Source organism: Barbus barbus (assembly GCF_936440315.1).
Source record: "Barbus barbus genome assembly, chromosome: 26".
NCBI lineage: Eukaryota > Metazoa > Chordata > Actinopteri > Cypriniformes > Cyprinidae > Barbus > Barbus barbus.
In genome coordinates, this window is record NC_136754.1 from 26,283,280 (window position 1) to 26,311,103 (window position 27,824).

Consider the following 27,824-nt stretch of genomic DNA (forward strand, 5'->3'; position numbering starts at 1 on the left):
AAACTTGGTCTTTTTTGCCTATTTTATTTAATTCAAACATGGCAGAATTGATAGAATTGTGCAAAACGTTGTTTCATCTGAACTACCATTTGAACCAAAGACATCAAATATGTAACAGTAATGACTTCATATCAAACAGCAACAACAGTGACCCCCCCTCATAAAATAATTTTCAGTTAAATTAACTTCTCAGCGAGTAAAGCAAAACATCAATGGCAAAAATAAATTGGTTTGCTTTCTAACTACAAAGTTTCACAGCTTCGTACTCTTTGTAGAACGGCTGTTTGGTACTAAAAGTCTGCAGTGTGGTGAGTATTCTCTGTACCTCGGAGCTGGAGAGCTTCAGCCTATGTCGAAGTAGGCAGGAGAACAGATCCAATGGCAGTGATCCAGGAGGCGACAGTCTATTGACCCGATATCGGATCTCCATCAGCTGCAGCAGAGCAGAGTCCTGAGATCCCTGAGTGTATGGATAGTCCAACTGTAGGATCAGATCCTGGATAGCCTCAGGGTCAAAGTGCATGCTGTAACCGAACAGTTGCATGCTGTTGATCTTCATGTATCCAAAGTTCTGAGAAGCATCCGGCGGCTCGAAGTAGACCGTTTCGTTCCCCTGAGAGGACTCGGCCCGAATGCGGCTCCTCAGGTAGAAGTGAACGGTCTCAAAAAAGCTCTTCCACCGGTTGCCCAAATTCAAGGTCCAGTTGAAGCAATCCAAAGGAATGTCCAGCTTGGTTTTTTCCCAGTCCGGGTAGCCATTCTGATTGATGGGCATGGTCCAGCTCTCCGAATGGCTTCCGCCAAAAGGGTTGACATAGACGGACAGCGCAGGCTCCAGGGTGGAGTTCTTGGTCATGCAGATCTGCAGCGAGATGCCCAGGAGCATATGGACGCGGCTGGATTTGAACTTGTTGCTCTTCAGCGTAAGCAGCATCCTCTTTCTCCAAGACGGGTCGAACCAGACGTTGAGGCGAACGTCGTTGCTGACGAAGATGGCATGCGTCGTGATGCGGCCGTCCCGGTGTTGCAGTAGGTAGCGAAGCTCCAGGTCTTGTAGGTCGGTCTCAAAGCCCAGGTAGTGGTCTGTAGGGTTGGGTACGGCATATTTACAAACTCCATGACTGAGAACGTAACCTGGGTTGCAGCTGGAGCAGCGGGTACGATTGTCCACTGAACAGGAAGCACAACGGTGACCATCGCCCACCTCGCACGGGACGATGCCCTGGCACGAGGGGCTCTCGTACGGACAGGCGCAAGTACGTAATTGCTCTGCGTAAAATCCCAGTTGGTTATTCTCACTACAGTACAGGATGGACAGGGTGAACTGTAGCCAGTAGCTCAGCGGCCTGTGAAAAACAATAAAAGAGTGAGGAAACAAGACAAAACGGGATTTTATAGCATGTAATGTATGCAAATAATTGCAGAGATCATAAGGCAATGATTCGCAACAAACGGTGACTGTCAATAAACAGCTTTGTTTAAGCAACAGAACGAATTGGTTTCTAACCTTGAGCTCTGCTAAAATCAGCCTTTGAAAGCACTGCTAGGGCAAAAGTAATCCATTAGTGCAGCAATAGCCTCAGAGGCTGTAGTGGGTGGTTAAACAATAGATTAGTCATTAGTCATTTTTTACTCGCTTGGAGATCAGGCTTGGCTAAACAATGGCGCTTTCAAATCAAAATCCAGTAGTGTAATAATCATCGAAGTGTTTTCAAAATCCCAGAGGACAACTGCATTGCTCGGAGGTTACCCTTTCAAAGCTCAAAAGACTTAATAGAGATTTTAGTTCTATGTTTAATTTATGTATCATCAACATATTAAATAATAATAGGCACAATTGTTGGTTTTAAAACTTGACAAGGACAAAGACTGCTAATATGATATAACTCCTTTCCTAAAATGTAAAAGCAGCTATTTATCTTCATGTAAGAAAAAAAAGAAAAAAGCAATAACACAATATAAAGACAAAATTAAAATAATTTTTTAACTTTTTTATTGCCATTCGTCAAAAGCCGAAATACATTTTTCAAATATTTTCAACTTTTTCTGCCCACTATGAGGTAGCTGTACGAAACTGAAGAGAAACATTTTCAATTCAAATGTATTTATATAATGCATTTCACAATAAATATCATTCCAAAACATTTTAACAGTAAAGGAGATAAAGGTGCCTGTAGCAATTCCCTATAAAAACAAATGTTTTTTTGTTTGTTTTTTTACGTCTCACTAAAACTAGATAGCTATCAATTAATTATTAATTTCATGATTTACAACAAAAATGAAAGAAAGACAAAACAGTATTACAGTAAAATCAATATTTGCTCAAGTGTTAAAATATATTACTGCATGTTAAGCATTTAATTAATTTAATTGGTAACACTTTAGTATAGGGACCAATTCTCACTATTAACTAATTGCTTATTAGCATGCCTATTATTAATATATTAGCTGCTTATTAGTTATAAAGCACATATTCAGCATTACCATATTCCTCATCCCTAATCTTACCCAATACCTAAAGTTAACAACTATCTTACTAACTTTTAATAAGCAGCAAATTAGGAGATTATTGAGGCAAAAGTCACAGTTAATAGTGTGTTAATAGCAAGGATTGGACCCTAAAATAAAGTGTGATAATTTAATTTAATCTAGCAAAAAAAAGTCTCAAAATATATTTTGTTTTCCACAAATGCGGGTTTGAATGACACTGGAATGAATTCTGTCACCACTCTCCAATTGCTGTCCTTTTAATTTCATCACTGTCTAGAAGAAACAACTGAGATATTAAAGAAATCTTATTTGTGATATTTCTGTCCTTAGAGATTGAATGGAAACACATACAATTTCAACTCAAATCCAATGAATCTCAAACTTCTACTGAGTTTAATGCACAAACATTCAGAATTCCTTATAGACTAAAACTTTGCAAATTCATTTGCATAGCTTGCATAATTATACGACACAAACTTTGGATTCACGGGTTTGATGTGTGCCTATAAATATATTTTACCTTTCCCTTAGAGACACTATTTTGGGCTGTGTGCGGCATCTCTTGCTGAGGCTGAAGAGCTTGTTAGCAGTTCGTCGGGTCTTGGAAACCAGGAGGCTAACGCGACTCTCTAGCTGCCTGTAGCGTTGCTGTAGAGCACTGTCTGTCCTCCACAATTGCTGGGTTCCTGATGAATTTAGAGCGCTCTGTGTTGGCAGTTTACCCATGAAGCTCTGGAACTCATCTGATAAAAAAGTAGATCTGAATTAACACAGCATTTTGTTTCAGTGAAATAACCATACTAGGATTACTAGAATTAGAATTAGCATACATCGAACACAATTGGATTCAAGGTAAACAAATACTAACTGCTCATGTTAAATAAAGAAAAGTAATACTGTTTTTATGTCCTATATAACATGGTCTGGACAGGGTGCTTCTGTCAAACGTTCTGCTTTACTTTTGTCTGTGTATTGTTCTTGTACTTTTATATTGTTAGTTTGTATTCAGTTGTTGGTAATTTCCCTGCTTTATCTCAATTGTAAAGTGTCCTTGAGCTATGCAATAAATGGAACTTTATGATTATTATTATTAGGCAGCGGCTATTTGCACTAAGTGCACATAGCATATTTTCTTAGCGACAGATACTATTTACATTAAGTGCAAATAGCAATGGATTCTATTTACACCGAGTGAAAATAGCAGTATTTTTAAAAGATATGCTATTTACACTAAGTGCAAATAGCTATAGATTCTATTTACACTATGTTAAAATAGCAAGATTTCCTGCTATTTATAGTACTTATTGCAAATAATTATCTGCACCTCAGTATTGTAGTACATTATAAAACAATGTGCAATAACGTATTGAGTGTAAATTATAGTTTTAATTCAAATGATTAAATAGATGCCACCTCATTGGGACAATAAAACCCTCCCTGCACCTACCCTAACCCTACCCGATACTTTTATTTTCAACTTTTTTATTATTTCCTTCATTTTTATTGGAAATAAATGCCTTTCTGATGCGATATGAGATTTGAAAAGGTAGAAAACATTTTGGGCAAAAGGCGGATTCGAACTCGGGTCGATCGCGTCAAAATCACTTTACCATCTATGCCACTGAAACTGATGCTGAATTAGTGTCTATTTTTTAGTGTTGACTACCCTAGTCACATGTTGATGGGCGGAGTTAGTGTAAATAGCCTTTGCCAACAAGCCGGGCTATTTGCACTTAGTGTAAATAAACACTCGGTTATTTATTATCTGTTTGCTATTTGTAATGGTTAGTATGAACTTTTTTCACATATTACAAAACCCCAGATCCCAGCAGATCCCAAATCTTGGACCCAGTCCACACAAATATTTTTTTAAACGTATGAGTGTCCTCTGTGTTTTGGTCTTGCATTCAAATTTTAATGCTATTCCAAAGTGAAAAAAAAAAAAACAGAATGCATGTGGATATTTTGCCAAACAGTACGATTATGCACACAATTTGCACATGACAATTATTTTTAAATACAAAGTGTCTATTTGTACCCAGGTGCAAATAGCATCTCCCACACAGTGCAGCTATTTCCACCCACGGTAGTGTGAAGCCACAGATATTTAGGACAAAATATCACTTATGTACTGTAGCTGCAATGGTGTGGAATAAAGATGAAACCAAAACACTTGTATGTGCAAGCAGCCAGAGTTCACCTCTGTGAGCACGAGTGCAGAACGAGCCATGAAAAATGTAAAGAAAAAAATCAATCAATCAGAATCCAGCTACACTGTCCACATCTCATTTGACTCTTTTCTCGACTCTTTTCTCTTCTAAATCAACTACAAGTTCTTCCTCCATGTTGTTTGTTGACATTCTGTGTTCGTAAGTTTGAGTGAGAATGTAATTTCGGGATGAGAGTTGATCGTATAATTGCCACACGTAATTTCGATAATGAAACCAACTCGCTCTCTTTAGTTTCGTACAAACAGCGCCATCTTGCATCTCAATTATCGCCAATAGTGAAAATGACCTCAGAAGGCTACTGTAATATATTGGTTTTCTTGTTGCTTCACTGTTAAGAATTCTTTCGAAGGTGAAAATCAAACTATTACTGGAGTATGTTTTACAAGAAAAAAATTTAGTTTTTTACTTAAAAATTTCACATTTAATTAAATGCGTTGCTTGCTGTGTTTTTGTATTTGTTTGTGAAATTTCTAGCAATAGCTGAGCAAACTTGTTTTTTTTTTTCAATCGTTTGTTTTGTTTACTTATTTATTTGTTTTAGTGTAGGCCGATTATGTTTTTCCTAGCAGACTTAAAGATAACAAAATGATAAAATAAAACAAATTATAAAAATAATTCATATAAATATTATTATACAACATAATAAATATATAAATATATGACACTGTAAAATATAAAAAAGTTGAGAAAACTTACCAGCTTCAGCAGATTTTTGCGTTTTCTCAACTTTTTATTTTTTACAGTGTACAACATTGATAAATAATTCAACTTCAGTCAAATCAATATTTATTTATTTTTGTGAGTAGCCATCAGTGCTATTTTAGTAATATTTTAGAGACTGTTATACACTGTAAAAAAAAAAAGTTAACTTAAAATTTTGAAGCAACCAGCTTCAGCAGATTTTTGAGTTCTCTCAACTTATTAGTTGAGCGTTAGTTAATAATAACAACACTGCCCTGGGCAGATTTGGGGTAACGGGGGTGCCTATGGGGGTCAGCGGGGGAGCTGGCTCCGAAGGGGGGGGTATTTTGCCCCCTCTGATGCTTTCCTCCCCATCCCTAAGGCTTCACTTCTCCCGCTCCATCACACCAACACATAGGTAGGGTTTTGAGGTGCGGGTGTGTCGCTGGGATGCGGGGGAGGTGGTACTCCTCTGTCTCCTCGTGGCCACCTGCATCTCAGTCACACATTACAGCTTAGACATTCTCATTACTTACTGTCACATGACACATACATATAGGGCCTTGGGGGTGGGCACACTGAATGGCATCCGGAGGGCGGTCTGTTCATTCAGCCTTCCCTCTGGTGCCAGTGCCCACTTCTCAATTTTAAGTTGCACATAGACATTGAGGGCTCTAGGGAGGGGACGAGCTGACACAAGCTTGTGGAGGGTGCCCCTCCCCTGTTTTAAAGCACCCCTGTTTTAAAGCACCTTAGAACAACACACACCAACACTACATTTGAGCGGGTGAGGTGAAGCATGGGGTCTCTTTTTTTTTTTTTTTTTTTATCTCACACCCCTGTTCTCTGTTCTCTGTCCGGGGCCGGGGGCTGCGAGGATGAGCTGGCCGCCCGGTCGGGGTCTGGGCTGGTGGTCTTCTCTGCTGCTGCGGGGACCGGGGTGGTCTTCCTGTCCCCACGCCAGAGCGAAGGGGGTTCAGCTCCGGGATCGGGCGCTGATTACCCCTCTGGGGGTGGTGGTGCCTGGATCTAGGAGTATAGAGTGCATATAGGGAGTGTGAGTGTGGGTACCATGTCCATTTTTGTGTGTCTACATGTGGGGCGAGGGTGAGAATATTCGTTGCGTGCATGAGGGTGGGAACGTATGCTTGTGTATATGTGTGCTTGTTCGTCTACGTCTATGTGTCAGGTCGGGCCTTAGACTCCACCTCACTCATCATCTCAGTCGACCCCCACCCCACCACCATGCCCTGCTGGTGGAGGATGCCGCCGGTGCATTGGTGGTTTCTCGCGCCGGGGCAGGATGCTCGGGTGAGCGCTGGCCCACTCTCGGCGGTCGCTTGGCGGGGCCTGGCCCTACTGGCCTTGCTGGGCCCCGGTTGGGGGGTGGGGGGCCCTTGGATCTCCGGGCCCAGGGCTCGGTCTGCCCTGGTGTGGTCGGCTGCCGGCGGAGCCTGCGGGCTTGCCGCCACGGCACCCTGGGGTGTCTACACTGTGGCTGTCGGATGTCCCACCTTCGGGTTCTCCTCTGCCCTTTTCTGGGTGGGGGCCGCAGTTGTCCCTGCGGTGGTTCCCCTGGGGGTCCCGTGCCCTGGGGGGCCTCCGGATGTTTGGGGCCTGGGTCTCTTCCATGCCTGCTTCATGCCTTGCGGGATGGGGCTGTTGTTCCCCACACACACACTATTAAACATTTACATGGAGGAACCTTATGAACACAAGCGCGCTCACACACACAGGTGTACACTCAAGCATTCACATTGGTGTAAAAACGGGTGCTCACAGACACACATTGTTCTGATCTGCTGTTGCTTCAAAACTTATTTTGTAATATTAGTTATGCGTGTTGCTCAATAACATTTAACATTTAGAATTTATTGTGATTCATACAGATGTTGGTTGTTGCTGCAGTTTCTCTGATGTTGTGTCTTCTGTTGTGTCTTCTGTTGTTTTCTCTTTTTGTCAGCAGGTATCGAAGCAAATTGTCTGTTTTTTTTTTGTTGTTGTTTTGTTTTTTCCTCTCTCTCTCTATCCCCCATTCTTTTTTTTTTTCCTCTCTCTCTCTCCCCCTTCTCTGTTGACTTTATCCACAATTTTTTTTTTTTTTTTTTTGTTTTCTAATTCCTTTTTTTTTTTTTTTTTTTTTTTATTATTATTATTTTTATTATTATCATTATAATTATAATTATAATTTTTTTATTATTATTATTATTATTATTATTTTTTTTTTTTTTTTTTTCTCTCTCTTGTTTTCTCTGTCCCCTGGTCTTGTCGGTCATAGTATGGTTAAATAAAAGGGTATATAAAATTTAATTAATTAATTAATAATAAAAAAATAATATAAAAAAGAAAAAAAAAAAAAAAAGGCTGTGAATGATGATAGCATAACTACACATACGTACTGTCATGTGTTATCTGTGTTACTGACAGGCCAAAAAAAATAAAAATAAAAAAAAAAATAATAACAACACTGGTAGATGTGTAATAAGCAGAATAATGTACATTCAGCTGGTCAGTATTGCAAAATAAACCCCTTACATTAAAAAATGGACCCATTTAACTTGGTTGACCAAGTCTTGCTGGTTAGGTTAGTTAAGCAAGCTAGCAGCCTAATGGGGACAATAACGTCCCACGAGAAAAAGAGAAACACAGGAAGTTTTGGTACCTGAGTCTTGAAATTCCTGGTTCTCCTGCCTCCAGGCATCCCTCATGCGCTCCAGGTAGTTTTCCTGGGAACGGATATCAGCTTCAGGGCAGTTACACTGGGGAAACTCCTTATTGCACTGGCACCAGCAGTCATTGTCTTTGCACACAAATTGGCCTTCAGCATTGCAGCCTATGTAGCCTAAGGCGGCCTGAACAAAATTGCTCCTTAAATAACTAGGCAGAATAGCCTGAAGTCCTGGAAGGAGAAAGACGGGAGTGTGAGGTAGACCACACATGCCTCCACTTTTCTAGTATGGCCTTATTCGTGTCAGTAGCTAAATCCTTTAATCTCATTAGCAAGCACAGTCAACTATCAGCATTCAAGATTTGTGTATCATTAGCAGGCTAATTAGACAACGGCGGCATTGAGGCTTTGATCGTGTCGCTACCACGGCTCATCACACAAGCACGACCTCTGGAAAACACTTTAGAATCAGCGTCAGGATGAGAGGAAGTGTTTTGAGATGAGGTGTGGGATTGTGTACTTCTTTACCTTGCAAATGAACTTTGTTCTCGTGGCTGTGAACCAGAACGGAGCTGACAGAGTCGAGGTTGTCATAGTTACTGCAGCCTAAAGGGCCGGTCCTGGTCTCTGTTACCTGGAGAGAGAGACAAAAGCAATTATTGTCTTTGTCTAATAAATTAATTGAAGTGACTGGTAAATATCAAACACATCTGATCAGTGGGTGAGCGCTTTTCAACGTAACCATCTAAATGATCAGCACAAGGGATCCTACACCTTTTGGCCGATGAATATCCACAACTTTTTGAAATAGAATTTCCTCACAACAAGCTATTTTAATTTGGTGTAGAAACAATTTTCACTCAGAAATTGCTGGTTAGCTTTGCAAACAAACAAAACAAACAAACAGCAAGTAACACTGAATTTTAAAGTAGAAAAAAAATTACATAGTATTTTCTTGTAAAACATAATCTTCTTTGCATGACAGGGTTTTTTTTTTTTTTTTTTTTGACTTTGACTTTGACTTTGACTTTTTTAGCACTGGAAATGAAATTCTCCAGAATATTTTGTATTTTCCTAATATTTGTTATTTTTTTTATATTTCCCTAATAATCTTGCTACACTTGCCTGTTTTTAAACATTGTCTAAATCACTTTATTCTGAAAAGTTTAGAAAAGAAAAAAATAGACAAAATCTGCAATTTTTACCAGCAACAGCAACAACAAATATGCAGGCCTACTTCTGTTTGTGTAATGATGCAAGAGTTGGTTGCATCTGGTCCTAATTTATCACTAAACTAATTAGGTTAACGTCACTGTATTTAATTAACATTTTTATTATCTTTGCATCTTTGTGCAGCCCAGCGAGCACTGTTCATCTCTGTATTCTGCCGTGGCATAACACTATGGATTTTAACCGGCAAAATAATTCAAAAGCTTAGGTAGTTCATCATTTATGAAAAAAAGCTATAAAAAGTATTGAAACGGCATGAAGTCAAGGGCAAGAATCAGCAGAGTGTGAGAGAGACAGAGAGAGAAAAATCACAACTTCATTACACCCGCAGCAGGCTCTTACGCTTCTGTTAATGCTTGCTGGAGGGAGATTCATTAAATCCAAAAAATTCTCTCTGAGGTCCGAGCCAGCTCATTGTCCCTGCAAAGGCCAAAAACACAATAGGCCTGTTGTTGCACTCTGCATCTAATTGTACATCAAAGAAATAATTGAGAAATAAGGATTATATTCCTTATTTTGCTATGAACTGTGAATATGGAGGAGGGGGAGATTTTCTCATACAAATCTGCTGGGTGGCTTCATTAAAACGGTGCAAAAGCTGTACTTTCATTCTTTAAAAGCTTCATATGATAAAAAAAAAAAAATCATATTTAATGCAATATTTTTCTACACCCTGAATACATGTAAAAAAGTAACTTTTTTATTTTACAATTATTATGAATTATTCATTTTTAAATTATGAATTATTATGAGTTATGCATTTTTGAGGGGACTTTAACATTGTGATCTAACTGTGCCGAAGGTAAAACGGTCATAAAAAGGTAAAATAATCTGATATTCCTAGACAATTTCACTGAAGTCTCTGCATGTATAAATTACATTTTAATCTATTTTTAAAATTTAATATTATTTTTTTCTTTATATTATTCTCATTAATATAGCTAAAGTGTCACATTATTGACCCTTCGCTGTAAAAAAAATTAAAATAATTTGTTATGCCTCTGACTTTAAATTTTTAGTTTAGTCAACTTGAAATTTTAAGTCAGCGGTGTAACAAATTATTTTAAGTTGAAACAAGTTTTTTTATATATAAGGGTACAAATTATTTCCATTTTTTTAATTTTATTTTTGTGTGAAGTGTTCCTTTCAAACCACTGATTGACATTGGATGATAACATACTTTTAATACATTACTTTTCTCTAACATAAATATTATATAATTATATAAAATTTATATAAAAATTTTATATAAAATTAATATTTTATATGTGAGCATTAGTAAAAAAAAAAAAAGATTTAAGCACTGGAAATTTTTAAATTCTCTATATTACCAGGTCCTCTATGATTGTGGGAAATACTCATTATTTTCACTCAGTCTACTTTCTGTTTAAAATCATTATCTAAATCATTATTTTTTAAAATAAATAAAATAAATGGTTAATAAATAAAATAATGAATGTGGTTGTAAATTGTATTAAATTATGTGAGATACAGTATGAGGGTCAAAGATGTATTAATTATTCCGAATTTTCACTTTTGTGTGACCTGTTCCTTTAAAAGGACTGATTTACACTAGATGCCAACATATGGCCAGACACTGGCAAAACAACACCAAAACAAATCTTTCCCGGTGAACTTAGAGACACTTTACTAGTGAAAACTGATTTCTGCTATCTAAACGATGGCCTCCTGTGGTCAAATTTAATCTAGGTGCCAGAAAGAAGCATTGTGAGTTCATGTGAAGGTTAATGTTCTTTGGCCTTCTCTCTTCCGCTTTACCGAAGAGTTAAAAAACTGTGAATAATGTGACTGTGCTTAATGTCTCTCTCCAAACACTCTGAATTTACTGCTTTGATTAATACAAATGCAGAGCGAGTATTTCACCCCCACATTTACTGTCTGTGTTAAAATGAAAAGCTAATTCAGACAGCAAGAATTCTCCACCTGATAAAAGAATCAATACTCTTAATGAATAACATATAACGTTATAAAACTATTTTTGCACACAGACAAATCATTATTTTTCTAAACACATTTAACACCATTAATTAGTGAAGAGACAGATAATTGTTCAAAGCACAGATGAGGTCAGTTACTGATGCCATCTGCGACTCTACCGAAGACCCAGCTAAACTAATGAGGCCGAGAGATTTGGCAGCAGTGCATCATAATCAAACCTCTAATTTATGCTCTCAAACACTCTTCGAATAGCGTCCTCCCTCACCTGCTCATCCATAAGACTAACACTGAAGAATCATTCAACTAGCTCCATTTAACACCTCGGCTAACCTTACAATGCATCTTCCACACATCTGTTTTCGTGCCTCAGAGCTCACTTCATGCTAGATGCAACTAATGAGTTGAATTAGTCAACGCAGAAAGGAATGTAAATGGAAGAGCCAGGCTGATCCATCACCGTGATGCATGTTGCGACTAACACAGACAGGCGCTTTGTCCTCATTAATAGCAACTTAGCCCAGGATTCTCTTAGCAAACGGGCTCAGATCCCAAAACGGTTTGCCTGAGTGAGATTGCGAATGACTGAATGTGGCAGGGCCAAGTTCAGATGGAAAACTGCAGTCTGGGATTAAGTCGCTGCTTTACTGATGACTGTTTGAGACGTTTTCAAAGGAAACCTCGGGTCAATCATATCTGAAGCATGGATTTATATTTAAAGGCTGTGCTTGACGTTGGCGCATTAAACAAAGCCTGAGCAAATGAGATCAGTGTGGAGTCTATCACGAACGCCGCAGGCACGAGGTTATGCAGCTGATAACTGCGCGTTGAATAATGAACTCACCTCTGAGGCTGTAATAATTGTATTCAAGAGAAAGGCGTTTGCTCGTATGTATCACCGGTGATTGCACATATGAAAATTCACATTGAATATCAGTCCTGGTTTTTCTGTCTTAAGTTGCAAAAATGGTGATTTGAGACTTGACTTGGATTCCGATTTAGAGACTTTTGCAGGATTTAAAGAGAAATATTTTCTCTGAATTGCGACACAGTTTTGCAGAAATAAGGAATTTAAAATTTCCAATTCTGGTTCTTTAATGATTCTTTTAATAATGATTGATTGATTGATTGATTGATTGATTGATTGATTGATTGATTGATCGATTCAAATGCCAATATGTGGCCTTAAATATGTATTAAATAACAATACTAAACAAACCAAAATATAATTTTTCATAAATAATAATTTGTCATAATCATAATAACATGTTGTCATATTCATAACCAGTCAGTAATATTTTACTATCATTACAATATCTTGAATTAGATTTTATATATATATATATATATATATAGATAGATAGATAGATAGATAGATAGATAGATATTTATTTATTTATTTATTTATTTATGTAATTATAACCATTTTTTTAAATATCCTGTCAAAAGAAAAGTTTGGTTTCACTTGAAGAAACTGTGACTGAAATATTACTAAACGTAATGACACTGTCACAGATCGGTCAATCATCAGTCAATCACAGCGCACTCCCTCACCTGAATTCTAATCACCAGCACCTGCACGTCATCAATGGCAATCATCTCGCACTCCTCAAATACTCACACCTCACTACACTCCAGTGTCCGGTCTCGTTCCTACGAAGAGGACTACTATAGCTATCATATCTCTATGCTTGATACTTACCGTCTTGTTTACTTACCTGCTGTGTTCCATCCCAAGTGTGTCTTCCAGCGATCCCAAGTCTGTCAGCTCCCGAGTCTCGTCCAGATCCACTGTGTTGGTGAGGTGTTCAGTTACTCCTGTTCCGTGTCTCCTGTTTGGAAAAAGATATTCAAGTTACCATCCCTCCAGAACACCGAAGAATCCTAGTATCATCACTTACCTGATTCATTCCACTACCTCTAGTCTGTCAATAAAACCCGTTCACATCACGTCCCTCAATCTGTGTCCAACTTCTGTAACAGAAGACCGGACCTACACCGAATAGACAGACTATGAGCACACCGGATCCATTCCAAGAGCTCGTAGATGCTCTCCAGCAGGCTCTCACACCGACTCCTCCACCAGCACCTCTGGTCACTTCCGTCAACAGCTCCACCAGTTCTTCTACCACCGTGATCTCCCTTCTCTGGCAGTGCAACGGATTCTTATTACAATGTTCCCTAGCCATCGAGATGCAGCCGCACTTGTACCCCACAGAAATGTAAAAGATTGCTTTAATTATTTCTCTCCTAAAGGGAGAGACCTTACAGTGGGCAGAAACCTTCTGGGCTCAGGGGGATCCAGCCACTCAATCTTTCGACGATTTTGTAAACCATTTTCGGGAAGTATTTGGCAGGCACCTATGACACCTCCGTAAGTGAGAAGCTGTATCATTTACGTCAAGGCTCTCTGTCTATTAATGATTATGCTCTCCAATTTCGCACCCTAGCAGCACCTCCATAGAAAGTCCCCTCGAGAAACGCTCCATAGATATCCCAGCCTGTTACTCCCACTTCAGCGACGTCTTCTGCCCCCAGAAGGCCTCCCAGTTACCTCCACATCGGCCATGGGACTGTGCAATAGACCTCATACCGGGTGAGCCAGTGCCCCGTTGGGGAAATGTACCCACTCTCAATCCCCGAGCAGAAGGCCATGGAGGAGTACATTGAGGAGGCACTCAAGCAAGGTTACATTCGCTCCTCCACATCCCCAGCTGCTTCGAGCTTCTTCTTCGTGGCCAAGACGGATCAAAGGGCCAATTATGACCTTGCATAGATTACCGAGCCCTGAACAACATAACGGTTCAATTCTGTTATCCCCTTCCTCTCGTCCCAGCAGCGTTTGAACATCTTCACGGAGCCACCGTATTCTCCAAGCTGGACCTCCGCAGCGCCTACAACCTCATGAGAATACGTGAGGGGGACGAGTGGAAAACGGCTTTCGTGACTCCTACTGGCCACTATGAGTACCTAGTCATGCCCTAAGGTCTTGTCAATGCCCATTCCGTATTCCAAGACTTTATAGATGAGGTGCTCCGGGAGTTTCTCCACAAGTTTGTGCTGGTCTACACTGATGATATTCTCATCTACTCCCAGAGCATGGCTCTGACACGCCTGAGAGACGTCCACCTGTTCCTCAAGGCAGAGAAGTGTACGTTCCATCAGTCCTCAGTGCAGTTTTTAGGATACAACATCGACATCGGTGGCATCCGGATGGACGAGGGGAAGGTGGAGGCCATTCGAGGATGGCCCACTCCTGGCACTATTAACGAACTGGAACGGTTCCTGGGGTTTGCCAACTTTTACCGCCACTTCATCCACGAGTACAGCACCACAAGCCCTTTGACCAACTTGCTTCGCAACAAACCCAAATCACTAGTCTGGAACCCCACCGCCACTGAAGCCTTCAAGCGTCTCAAGGAGGCGTTTACGAATGCTCCAGTACTCGTGCACCCTGACCCCAGTGAACCGTTCATCGTGGAAGTTGACACATCCACCTCAGGAGTTGGTGCTATCCTTTCTCAGCAGCAGGGGACACCATCTAAACTCCATTCATGTGCCTTCTTTTCCCACAAACTCAGCCCGGCAGAGAGAAACTACGATATAGGTAATCGAGAACTCCTCGCCATCAAGCTGGCCCTTGAAGAGTGGAAGCATTGGTTGGAGGGTGCGCAACATCCGTTTTCAGTCCTTACTGATCATAAGAATCTCCAGTATCTGAAGGAAGCCAAGAGACTTAACCCTCGTCAAGCCCGATGGGCTCTCTTTTTCACGTGCTTCAATTTCATAATTTCCTATCGACCTGGTCCCAAGAATGTTAAAGCTGACGTTCTGTCTCGACTCCATGACTCTAAAGAGGAAATTGAAGAAGAACCAGAACCCATCCTACCCGAAAAGATCACAGTAAGCCCCACTCAGTGGATTACCAGCTCCAGCTTCCACCCCAGTACAGAATTCATCCCACGTTCCACGTCTCGCTCCTTAAACCTTACTACTCTCCTGTTTCTCCCTCCAAGGGGCCTGGCCTGATAGAGGTGCCCACTCTCCCATTAATCCTGGAGGACGGCGGCATCTATCAGGTCAAGGAGATGGTCGCCGTGGTGATCGTCTGGAGTACCTCGTGGACTGGGAGGGATACGGCCCTGAGGAGAGATCTTGGGTCCCCAGAGACGATGTACTAGGTCCAGCCTTACTCGAGGAGTTCCATGCCAGTCATCCTGATCGTCCTGCACCCAGAGGAAAAGGTAGACCACCACAACGTCGGGGTCCTCGGCCCTCAGGAGCGGGCCGTGGAGAGGGGGGTAATGTCACAGATCGGCCAGGCTCAATCATCAGTCAATCACAGCGCACTCCCTCAACTGAATTCTAATCACCTGCACCTGCACGTCATCAATGGCAATCATCCCGCACTCCTCAAATACTCACACCTCACAACACTCCAGTAACCGGTCTCATTCCTACGACGATTCCTACAGCTATCATATCTCTATGCTTGATACTTACCATCTTGTTTACTTACCTGCTGTGTTCCATCCCAAGTGTGTCTTCCAGCGATCCCAAGTCTGTCAGCTCCCGAGTCTCGTCCTAATCCACTGTGTTGGTGAGGTGTGCGGTTACTCCTGTTCCGTGTCTCCTGTTTGGAAAAAGATATTGAAGTTACCATCCCTCCAGAACACTGAAGAATCCTAGTATCATCACTTACCTGATTCATTCCACTACCTCTAGTCTGTCAATAAAACCCGTTCACATCACGTCACTCAATCTGTGTCCTACTTCTGTAACAAATACTACTACTACTACTAATAACATTATGAAATTATTATTATTTGTAAAGGAATATTTACCAGAAAAATTATTTACTAGAGTTTATTTAGCAGAAAAATTGCACAACACAGTATTTCTGGAAAATAAATAAATAAATAAAATAATATATATTTTTAAATAAACTCAATTAATTACAAATGCTAAACTGGAATCCTGAAAATTAATGGAAAGAATTTGGTAAATATTGGTAAGTTTCATGATTTACATTAATTAGATATGCATTTTTGACTAATAAAATGTAATTAAACCATTAAAACAGAACCTAAAAAAAATGGAATAATATAATCCAGAATAATTAAAATGGGAAAAAAATTAATTTGGAAAGAAAATAAAACTGAATTTGGGCCTTATTTTAAGAAAGAAACTTACCGGTTTGGAAAATTTTGAGGGTGAGTAAATCATGACAGAATTTAAATTTTTGGGTGAACTATCCCTTTAAGAACAACTTTACACAGAAAGCTAAGCTGTATGTGTTTGATTCACTAAAAAATAACTGACTCATTCTTGTTTGAGAATGTGTGGACTACACTGGATGCGATGTGTCTTTGATTTACAGTTCATAAAAGTCATTTGATCAAGAATTCCTGGCTGCACTGTACAGTATGTTTTTGATTCACCCACAAAAACTGAATCATAAGAGCCATTCTTTTGGGAAACAGACCACACTAGTTGCACTGAATGCATTTGGTTTACTTTAAAGAACCAACTTTTTCATTATTCATTCAGGAAAGAGACTACAATGGTATTTACATTAAATGGAACTGATTCATAATAAGACAACACTTTTGGTTCCCCACCAGTCTCCTTCCTGTTGGCATATCAGTGGAACATTCACCATGGAAAACATGCTAGAAATACAGAATCATTCATAATATTAAATGTAGCTGTAGATATAACAATATAGACCTACTAGGGAAATGAGGGAAAACAAATCCCTGTTATCACAGTTATCCATTCATGTACTATAGGGAAAACAAAGAAAGATTATGAGTGGGCATTCAAGGAAAGAAAAGCCATGTCTGAACATTGTTCAGTGGTTTTCATTTTTAATTGCTCCCTTGCTCACTTGGATAATGGGTAATGAATAAACTATCTATTTTAAAAGTACATGGTATTACAATGAAATGGTCTGTTGATTCAAGTAAGGCTTCCTAGACTTATGTTATGATAAGAATGATAAGAAAATTATGTGAAATAATGTTTTATTATACCTACACCACAGAGAAAACTATTACTTCAGGAGTTCTAGCTCATTGTTACCTACAGCTAATGCATGATTAGGTTTAATCAAAGCTGCCAAGTCCACCGCTGATTTGATGTCAAGTTAGTCAATCAGTAAGAGCACTAATTAAAATGAAGCTAAATCACACCCTGTTCCATATATATATTTTAGATGATTACGACAAGATAATGTACTATTAATGTAATGTACTAATGGGGGATTTAAACCCAGGATGATTTGATAAGGAGAAAAATGTCGACCTCTGGCTTGGCTAATCACATATTTCTCATAATTCACAAGAGCAATGAAAAAGAACTTGTGTGTGTTCTTCCAAATTTTATTATTTAATATTATCTGATTAGGATTGTGTGTAATTGATATGCTACTAGGGCTGAGCGATATAAAAAATATAAAATATGAAATATAAAAATATATTACAATTATTAAAAAAACAAGAAGAAGAACATCCTACAAGAAGTTGTGGTCGCTAAAACAAGCTCTTTGAAGAACAAAGAAATATGTTAAGAACTAAGAAATAATATATTAACCCTTGTGCACCCTTATGGACATTTTTGTCCATTTTAGTTTAGTTTTTTTTTTTTTTGATAATTTTGCCTGTGTTAATGCTAACTGCATAAATGTTGGCTCAGGTGTGTATTTTTATTGGAATTTTAATATTCCACCCTCATTTAATAAATCAATTTTACACTAGGTACAAAAAAGTGAAACACTCAGCACCGTTTGGACAAAAATGTCCCCATTGAAACCCATTGATTTTTAATCGCAGTGCCGTTTAACTGTAAAATGATGCCATTTTTGTTAATAGGCTTTCATTCTGTTGGCAAGGCTTCAAAATTAAATGTTTTACTATTTTTACCAGATGGTGCCATTTTTCAGGTTTGGTCTATAAAGGGTCTATCTGTTGGACCAGTGACAGCTGCACGCTGCAATGTTTCGGGAGTGACATCTGCTTATAAATGCGGCATTAATTAACAGGGCAAAAATATGTCAACATGTATATTAAGGCTAGAGTACCGTCCCTGATTTCAGAAGCACCCTCAGTGATTCAGGAACCGAGTATATTAAACCGTGTGTAGCGCTCTAACACGATGTAAGGTACATGGCATGCATGGTTCTCTCCGATACTGTGACCCAGATAGCACACAAAATTGACAAAATTATATCCCAGTATAGAATTTCATGACGATTCCCAGGATTCTACCTGTCTATTTTAAAAACCATATTTTTATTAAGTTTCTGCATTGTTCCAAAGACTCTAGTTCTCAACTGAACGTGCGGGTGAAGCATTACTAAATTTGACCTGTTAAAATCGCCATTTTTCTATATTAATTTGTGCATTTTTCAAATGTTTATTAAAAATACAAAAATTCATAAACAAAAATTTGAAAAGAAGTCAATATTTTACCTTTTCGTGAAGAATTTTGTGTGTACGGTTCTAATTTAAATTTTGGTTTTCAGCGTAGCAGTTAAAAATACTATAACTGTTCTTTTTTCATGTTTTTCGTCTGGGTTAAAAAACGAAAAATGAATGGACGCAAAAGTACAGGGAAATACTTACAATGGAAACAAAAACAGAAATGGACTGTAAATACTCACAACACAACAAAATACAGAAACACGCTGGAAATACTCAAAACGCAACCAAAGATAAACCATAGATAAAATGGAAATGTTTATAGGGGACCCCAACAAGTGATGAACCTGGCTGAGACATGCTTACTGTTCAATGTCTACTCATCCGTGGAATTGTCGATGAACTGTGAGTCTTATTTCTACATCAATAAATTCCGTAATGCTTAATTAATGGTTAAAACCAAGTCAAAATCACAGATTGATGGCATGAATAACTTTTTTTTTTTTTTGGTAGTCTGATATTTGCAGTGGTTTTCTGTATTTGGTTGCATTGTGAGTATTTGCAGCATGTTGAGTTGTGGGTAGTTGTGTTTTCTAACTGATGAAGATATATATACCTATATATTTTTATATGCTTTCTTAATTTGCTGGTGTTTTTATATTTGCTTGTGTTTTCTTCACTTGCAGAGTTTTAAGCTCTCTCGGCCACCATAAACAAGTGTCAGGTTTGCACTTACACTCTATATGATATTTCCATATTTTATATCATCAGCAAAGATGTTGTGATAATATCCCTAATATGCAATGTATCGCCCAGCCCTATTTACTACATAGATGCAAAATCAATTTTTGCATTTATTTACCACTGCCATCACATTTCAAGCCTGGTCGGTAGCATGGAGGTCGTACCTTAATGGCAGTGGAGGCAATCTGGAGGTGATGGAGCTTCCGGAGCGTGCTGTCTCTGTCGATGAAATAGGATGCTGCCAGTTGGTGGAGGGCTTCGAGGGTCAGCGAACCGGCTGTAGCGTTGGAGGCGGCGCCATTCTGCTGACCTCTGCTAAGCTTGCTTTTGTCCACGAAAATGGTCAAGGACTCCTCGCCTGATCAAAAGCCAGACAAAAATGATCATCTCAGCTGGAGAAGCTAATCAACCCTAATCATCTACAGCATGAGCTCGCCCCGTCTCGGCCCGTCGGGGACCCACAAAGCCATGCAGCTCGTCCCCATCTGACGCGTCAGCTCTCATTACACGCATGGTACAGATGAGAGTATCCTTCATCTCCGAGTGAGAGCGATCCAATGAAAATCAATTGACTCAGCTGGTGGGTTTGTTTGGAGAGAATAAATGCCTAAGAAAAAAATTTTAGAGTCAAAAGGTGTCCTGTGGAGCATTAGCCAGACCTTCAAATGATCTCCACTTTCAGCCTTAGTCATGGTATAAAAGCAGTTTATTTATGGAGCGAGATATTGATGAATGAGAATGTCTCTTTTGAAGAGGTGTATACTGTAAACAATCTCTCGGCAGGCAAGGTATAAAGGACTATAGAGAACCGAGAGACTGCTGCTCTCCAGTATATCTACAAATGAAGATGAGTTCTCGGAGCTGAAAGGCAGCTAACAAACAGAGATGTACCTGTACACACTTTTCATCTTGCCTATGGAAACTGGCAAGGCAGTCGCAATTCATTTTGCTTTCGTATTGATGTCTTTTTGTGAGTGAAACAGAATATTCAGGGAGAAAAACTGTGAGGGTCTTTATTTACACATGGGAAACTGATTGGACAGTGAAAAGCGGAACTTTTGATGTCGGTGCTAATGTAAAGAGCATCTCAACATGAGCCAAAGCAAAATGGTTCGATGTACACCCAGCATTAACATGAATTTTCTGTGATCGTGTCATGATCAGATCGCACCTCACTACATTAAGAATGTGATCGGATCACTGCAAACACATTTTGAGGTGGTCTGGAATGGATTTTGACTACATTTAAATGAAGGTGTAAATGCAAATTTTGTGTTATCTGTATGCAGCAATGAAAGTAATATGTGATGAGGTCGGGATGCAAAAAAATCATCATTTTCACACTCAGGCACTACTCTCATGCTCTCGCAAATTAAATCAACAATTTCCCATTATTTATTGAATTATATATTTGGAGTACACTTAGAATCTCATTTCTCTCAATTATCTCCCCATAATAAGAATTTTAAACCACCACACCCCTCCCATTTTCTTAAACCCCTACTAACATCTTGAAGATTTGGTTAAAAAAATTTCTGTATTATATATCAATGTGTTTAAAATGAATACAAAACTATATACTGTAAAAATGATACAGTGAGAAATGTTTTTGCTGCCAGGTGTAAAGGAAGCCTATAATTATTATTTCTGTAAATTATATATTGCATGTATTGTGTTGACTCTTTTAGAAGGGCTGAATTACCTACAACAGCCCTTTCAACAACAACAACAATTCATAATCAGCTATTTGATAGCATTAACTATTAACTAATAGTCCACATGGCTGTTTTTTTTATTGTATTTTTATCAAATAAACACATGTAGTACAACTTTGTTTTCTTCAATAAAATCTATAGTTATTGAAGAAAAAAATACATTTTGATTGTCAAGTTAGATTGTTTCAGTATATTAATAATATTATTGATAATAATAATCATAATTATAATTTTACTTTATCCTGCAGTCACCTTGGAAGGTTGCTGAGACCCCTCTAGTGATCCCCGGTCCCCTGTTTGAGAACCACTGGCCTAGGTGTCATCAGCTAAAAAGGAGGCGTTTCAGTTTAACAAAACTGCATTTTTAAAGAAAGGTTACAAAGACAAGGTTTTTTATTTGGAGTAACATCCACCGGTGAAATGTGCATTAATAAATGAAATGGGCTGAATTTTGAGTTCGTTGTCTGACCTATTAAGTTAATCCAGGAACTGAAGTTATGAGTGTCATATCCATTAGACAACACTAACCCCAGTGTTCAATAATGCATAATATCACATCACCCTCTACTGAGACTATATAAAGATGTCCTTGCAACTCAGGAACAAGGCAAGAATGAAAATCTATTTTGCAGGGATAATAACTAGCTCAGATGTAATATAGTTTTCTTACCTCCCAGAGTGGCAGAGAGCAGGAAATGAGTCCCGTATTTCTTAATGATGGTGTCAGTAATTTTCTGCAGGCTTGGCCTTCTCCCCAGAAGCCTGATATTATGGATAAAGTCGGGGTCAAAGGCCACCCCATTGCCTTCTTGTCTCTCCGCAGCAAGGCTGTTGACCTTCCATCGGCCGAACTCCCTGTGAGTTCATAATCATTTACGTGAGACATTGCATAAGTCAATACTGTAGCACAATAATCAGCACATCCTCTCGCATTAGTCATTACAGTCACATTCATGTCGCCCTCTCCTCAGTCTGGCTCTTCTCCACATCTGTCCCTCTCTCTATGTTTGTTTGCTCTATTCCTATTCCAAAAAGCTCTTTTGGGCTCAACAGAGCAGCCAGGACGGTAGGAGGTTTTTCATTTTTTTGAAGAGCCTCCATGGGGAGCCAGGTGCACAATCTGAGCACATTTGTACAAAGAAATGTGAGGATGTAATCCCTTAAGATCCTCCTTTAAACTCTGTGTGGTGCCTGTGCATCTCGAATTGTGCATATTAGTACGCTGAACAAGGTAAAGCTTGTAAATGTTGTCTGTTTAACTTCTCTAACCAAATGCTGAGGTGACACAGTGTGTTATAATGTCCGTTACATTTCCTTTCAGAACTATTATCTGATTACACCCTCACACAGAATAACAGCAATCCCTTGCTCGACTAAAGGAAGTACTGTAAACTAAAATGCATACTGTACACCCACTAAACTATGAAATGGGTATTGTGGATGGAGAATGGAATCTAGTTTCTTTCCATTTAAATACATTTGCATATATTATTACGCAGCGAGAGAGCTCCGTTTCAAAGTTTAGTCATCTGATATTCTGTTCTAATCCGGTCTGAGAGAATTTGTTGCATTCCCTGAAGCTAATGCTCAGATGGTAGATCTTCAAACAAAGCATCCCACTCGTGCGTCCCTAAACACTGTAGCAAAATTTAAGAGAGAATGTTAAACGTTTCTCTCTTTTTTTTATGGAAAATATTTCTAAACTTTTTTGTGTGTGGAAACACACTCATTTTAAGCATCACATTGCAGCTTCATTATCATATATCTATAAAATAAAAATAGAAATAATGATAAGAATTTCATACAGGCCATTAAGAATAAATGTGATACTCAAGAGTGCTTTCTGCCTTTGGGGAAAATATCATAATGTTTACATGCAATTTAATATAATTATTAGGGATATTGATTTAATTTGTTAATTTTGTTTGATTAATTATGAAAAAAAACTTTTTTTTTACGTTTACCACACCATGGCCTGGCCTAGAACTGTATGTCATCTTACATTGCATGCAATTGCTTAATGGCGAACATGATGCAGAGCAATGACTCAGTGCATGCTGTAGCCATATGATAATGCAGTTATATGCTAAATAATAAAAAAAAAAAATATATATATATATATATAATACAATTTAGCAATATAATTTGAGCAAGAGCAACAAGGCTATTTTTTTCTGAATATTTGCATGATGTGATAATGTGACACTGTGATATAAATGTGATATTTGTTTTATACAAAATAAATGAGAAATAAACTCATATTAATTTAGACACATTATTGTCAATATCATAATTTTGACAAATTAAAAGCGCTCCAAACAAAGCCACAGCAGAACTGCTTTTCTGAGAACATACAGCAGCATTTTAAGGAAACCACAAGTGAGTTAATGATTTAGTTACTCATTCATAAAGAATTGTGAGCAAGTCACTTGCTTTCTTCTTGAATCAATCAATAAATGTTAATTTATTAACATTTCAATATATGCTGATTCAATGTATGCAATATATGCTAATTTTATTTATTTTATAATGTTACAAAAGGTTTAAATTTCAACTAAATGCTGTTTTTGAAGTTACTATTCATCAAAGAATCCTCATAAATGTATGACTTTCAACAAAAATATTTAGCAGCACAACTGTTTCCAACATTGAAATAATCAGAAATGTTTCTTGAACAGCAAATCAGCATATCAGAATGATTTCTGAAGGACACTGAAGACTGGAGCAATGCTGAAAATTCAGCTTTGCGTCACAGGAATAAATTACATTTTAAAATATATTCAAACAGAAAACAGTCATTTAAAATTGAAACAATATTTCACAAAATGCTCAAAAATATACTGTATTTTTGATCAAATAAATGCATCCATGGTGAACATAAGAGACATGAATATTTAAAAATCTCCCTGACCCACAACTTTTTAATAGTAGTTTATATCTGTCTTTTCATGCATCTCATACAGTAAAAGATCATTTAATATCAGTGTGTCAAATTACAGCAAATTCGATTTGTAGCCAGTACTTTTCACCTTATGGGAAAATATCTCATAATTTATAAACAAATCCAGTTACTGGTATCCAGGCAGTGTACAAATTGCATGGCAAGCAAAAAACATGCCTCTTCTTCTCAGGTTCCGCAAGACCACACCATTAGATCAATATTTATTATTTTCTTTCATCCTATTTCCCACATTCCCTATCTCCTTTACGAGATTAGTCTCCACACCAGAGAAAACACAGGAGTTTCCCCAACCTTGGCTGAAGAAATCTCTCTTTTGAGATTAGCAATTAAACCACAGCCCTCTATACTAGTGACAGAGTTTAAAACTCATGGGAGCCAATCCAATCACTCACATGAAGGGCCCTATCCAGAGAACAATCATGAAGGGAATGGAGGATGTCATTATCACCAATCAGCCCAACGAGGGATGGTGTAAGTATCAGATGAGGCGCCTGATGAGCACTAGCGTTGAGCACCTAAGCCACTGATCACCACCGACAAACCAGAGAGGGCAAAACGCTCCTTTACTGGAGAGCTCTCTGAGAGCCTGCGGTGCAGACCTGAGGGCACCATGTAATCAAAAGCCACAAGCTATTTTGTAATCAGAAGCAGAAACCAGAGGCATAAATGAAGATGAGATCAAAAGGAAAATGATGCTAATAATACTCTAGAGTTCAGCTGCAAGGCTTCGTGAAGGCTGTGGAGGTGTGTTTATGCATTATTACTTATTGTTTGGAGAAGGTATTTATTGATGATTTCTGAGACGCTATGCTGAGTTCATGATACTTGACATCTTTTCACCGGGGATGTATTATGATTTGCTTGGTTATGGCTAATATATGAGAACAAACACTTCAGCAAACATTAGGAATGTTGCCACACCACCACTTGGCAAACTGTGAAGTATGGTGGGTTTTCGTATCAGGAGAGACATAAAAGGCGAAAGACGGCAACCTCAAACCACCCAAAATCCGTTTGTTGCATATTGAATAAAAATGGGTATACTTTCTTGACCTGGAAAGCTCTAATCTGATTGGCTTCTTGACTTTACACAATTTTCAGCAGTTAGGGTGCACAAAAAGTCATGTTTGGAAAGCATAGGGTTGCTATGAGCAAACCACCTTATAATTACCAAAGTTTGTAAGGCTGTGGGATGAAAGCTTTGCAAGATATATGGGTTTTGTCTGAGGAACTCACAATCAAGGAAACTAGGCGATTTTGACTTATATTCCACTTTTTGGTGTTGATGGTTCCATGAAGAATCTTTATCCTCTTATCTTTAAACTTTCCATTCCAAAGTGTTCTTTAAAGCTGAGAAAGGTTCCATAGATTTTTAAAATGTTCTTCTGAAAGGTTCTTTGGGGAACACAAAAGGGTTATTTTATGACATCTCTAAGGAAATCCCCTTTTGGAACCTTGATTTTTAAGATAATGCATTAACATTTCTGATTATAATGTGTACACACATATTTTACAATCCTGTTCCACATGCACATACTATGTACTTAGTAATTACATAAATTGGGTAATAACCAGATACGAAACCTGAACATAGGCTACCCTTAAAGCTAACCTTAATCCAAGTAGTTACCTTATATTAGGTAAGTACACTGTAAGTGCACGTATTACGAAATAAAGTGAAACCCACTTCTGATAAACCTGCCTCTGAACAGCTTGTACAGATGACCTGTGGTTGGTTGTTTTCCATGTCAGTCAGACAGTCTCATGTTGTTTAAGTGGGCAGTTCTTGGCTAGAATATCCTGCGTGGTTTTGTGTGGGGGGGAAGCAAATCCCAGTTACTTAACCATGAATTAAGAAAAATATCCAATAGATTTTGTATTTTTAGCAAGAAAACACTCCACTGAAAGGAACATGCACAGACATGCGCATCTTCAGATGTGTCATTTCACCAACACACTTTCAAGAGGAAACAGCCACTTTTATCCTGCACTATGAAAATTACACTCTGGTACTCCTTCCAGAGGACTCCATTACTTTGCCCATGACAAAACTTTCAAATGTTCAAATTAAATTAATTAAATTCTGTTATTTACTTATTATGATCATTTACTTTTTGTTGTGGAGCTCAACAAGCTCCGTCTTGCAACATGCTAATGTATGGATGTATATTTTTAAATAAGTTTTCAGTGAAACGTAACTTAAATTTTGCCCTGCTTTTCACACAAACTGTATGCCTTCATGGCAACTAGAATAAGGCATGAGATGTTTTTTTTATTTATTTTTTTTTATATAATTTTATAATTGCCATTTTAATTTAATTTAGCAAATGCAAATTCAATTAAAGAAAAAGTTACACAGTTTTTCTCTCTATGAAAAGCAAAATCTGTTAGAAATATATAATTAAGCAGGATTTGTTTTCCTTAGATAGGTGGTCATGTGAGCCAATACTAAGCGAACGCTATGCGTTATCATTTTCCAGCTTCAGTGCTTGAAGCTTGGGCTTCTTTTGGAACTATTTTCATTGGCAGATAAGAAATACACTAACCAACTCTCAACGTCCATTACTTATAGAACTGCTGTATCAGAATGTGACAGGAATATGATAAACTCTTTTTAGGCTCGAGCTCAAGACGAATAAGTCATGCTGATATTCAAGTAGTACAGCAGCACTCTAGCCCGGGTTAAAATGACACCCGTCACACCTAAGAACGGTTTAAAGGGCAAAGGGTGCTGAAATCTGATCCTGACCTCACACATAACCGAAACGAATTACACGGTCACTTTACTGTTTCTGAGACCTGTCGTACCTGTATATTTTGTATCTGGTTGTAAAGCCGTGTTGGTATCGCTCGGTGAACTCGATGAATTCCTGAGAGCGATGGAAAGGACCTTTATCGGACAGCAGCCATCCGAGCGGTTCCGCGGAGCCCACATACACAGCCAGAGAGACCAGCAGACAAGCCCAGCGGAGACAGATCACCATCCCCTCCCATAGGAGCATCAGGTCAGGCGGTCTGGGACCAACGCTCCGAGCCCACATCCTTCAGCCATACATGCTTCCTCCTCGCAAATCCCCGCTGTGTCCTGCAACTCAAAATAAAAGGTGTTTTCAAACGGCGATCTCAAGTTAACATTACCATCACACAGATTTCGGAAAGAGGGGCAGGCACTACCTGACATGAGTTGCACTTCAGCTGTCCGAGACGCGGAGGAAATCATAAAAGACAACACTTGGAAATCCTCCGAGCAACTCTCCGCCCAGGAAAGCGATCCTTTTCGGAAGAGGTCTAAAGTATGTCCATAAATTGTTTTCTCACATCAGGTGAAAGCAGGTACGCGCGCGTTCCCAAATCCACGCTGGCGCGCAATGGAAGAAGTTGACGCACATCTGACAGCGGTAGGAAAAAATGTTCTATGGGAAACGCTTTTCGAATGAATAAAAAGTGAGATTTCTTTATATCCCTCTGTTCTCTCGGGGGTAGCAGGTTTCCCCACGAGTGCATCTCCTGCCTTAACACTTTCACACTGAGCAAAACATATAAAGCATAACTCTCGTGCCCCCACCCTTTCTCTATTTCTCTCACCCTGTACGCCCCTCCTTCTGCGCATTCACTTCTTTTCGTTGGAGAATGTGCCCTGGAAAATGTACTATGATGTGGTTTTATTTTCTCTAAGTAACAGAATTTAAATAAGGTAAGTCACTTGCTATAAGTTTATTGTACATG

The 27,824-nt window shown here is 38.6% G+C and overlaps 1 protein-coding gene across 1 annotated transcript; it reads right to left on the reverse strand.

Moving 5' to 3' along the window:
• Window positions 1–27,693, reverse strand: LOC306845923 (BMP/retinoic acid-inducible neural-specific protein 3-like). The gene is made up of 8 exons (XM_079378940.1): window positions 27,273–27,693; window positions 26,907–27,183; window positions 21,807–21,991; window positions 19,586–19,779; window positions 8,599–8,704; window positions 8,065–8,301; window positions 3,011–3,233; window positions 1–1,346 (listed from the first exon to the last, which is right to left on the reverse strand). The coding sequence occupies exons 2-8, from the start codon at window positions 27,137–27,139 to the stop codon at window positions 239–241; spliced, it is 2,286 nt and encodes a 761-aa protein (XP_079235066.1). The 5' UTR covers window positions 27,140–27,183; window positions 27,273–27,693; the 3' UTR covers window positions 1–238.
• Window positions 27,694–27,824: the final 131 nt, after the last annotated feature.

Coding starts and splice junctions, on each gene's coding strand:
- LOC306845923 (XM_079378940.1), bottom strand. CDS start 27,139: ATGTGGGCTCGGAGCGTTGGTCCCAGACCGCCTGACCTGATGCTCCTA. Junction 8,705..19,585: donor TTGCCTCCACTGCCATTAAG/GTACGACCTCCA, acceptor CTCTCTCTCCAG/GTAACAGAGACCAGGACCGG. Junction 3,234..8,064: donor CCAGGAATTTCAAGACTCAG/GTACCAAAACTT, acceptor CTTTTTTATCAG/ATGAGTTCCAGAGCTTCATG.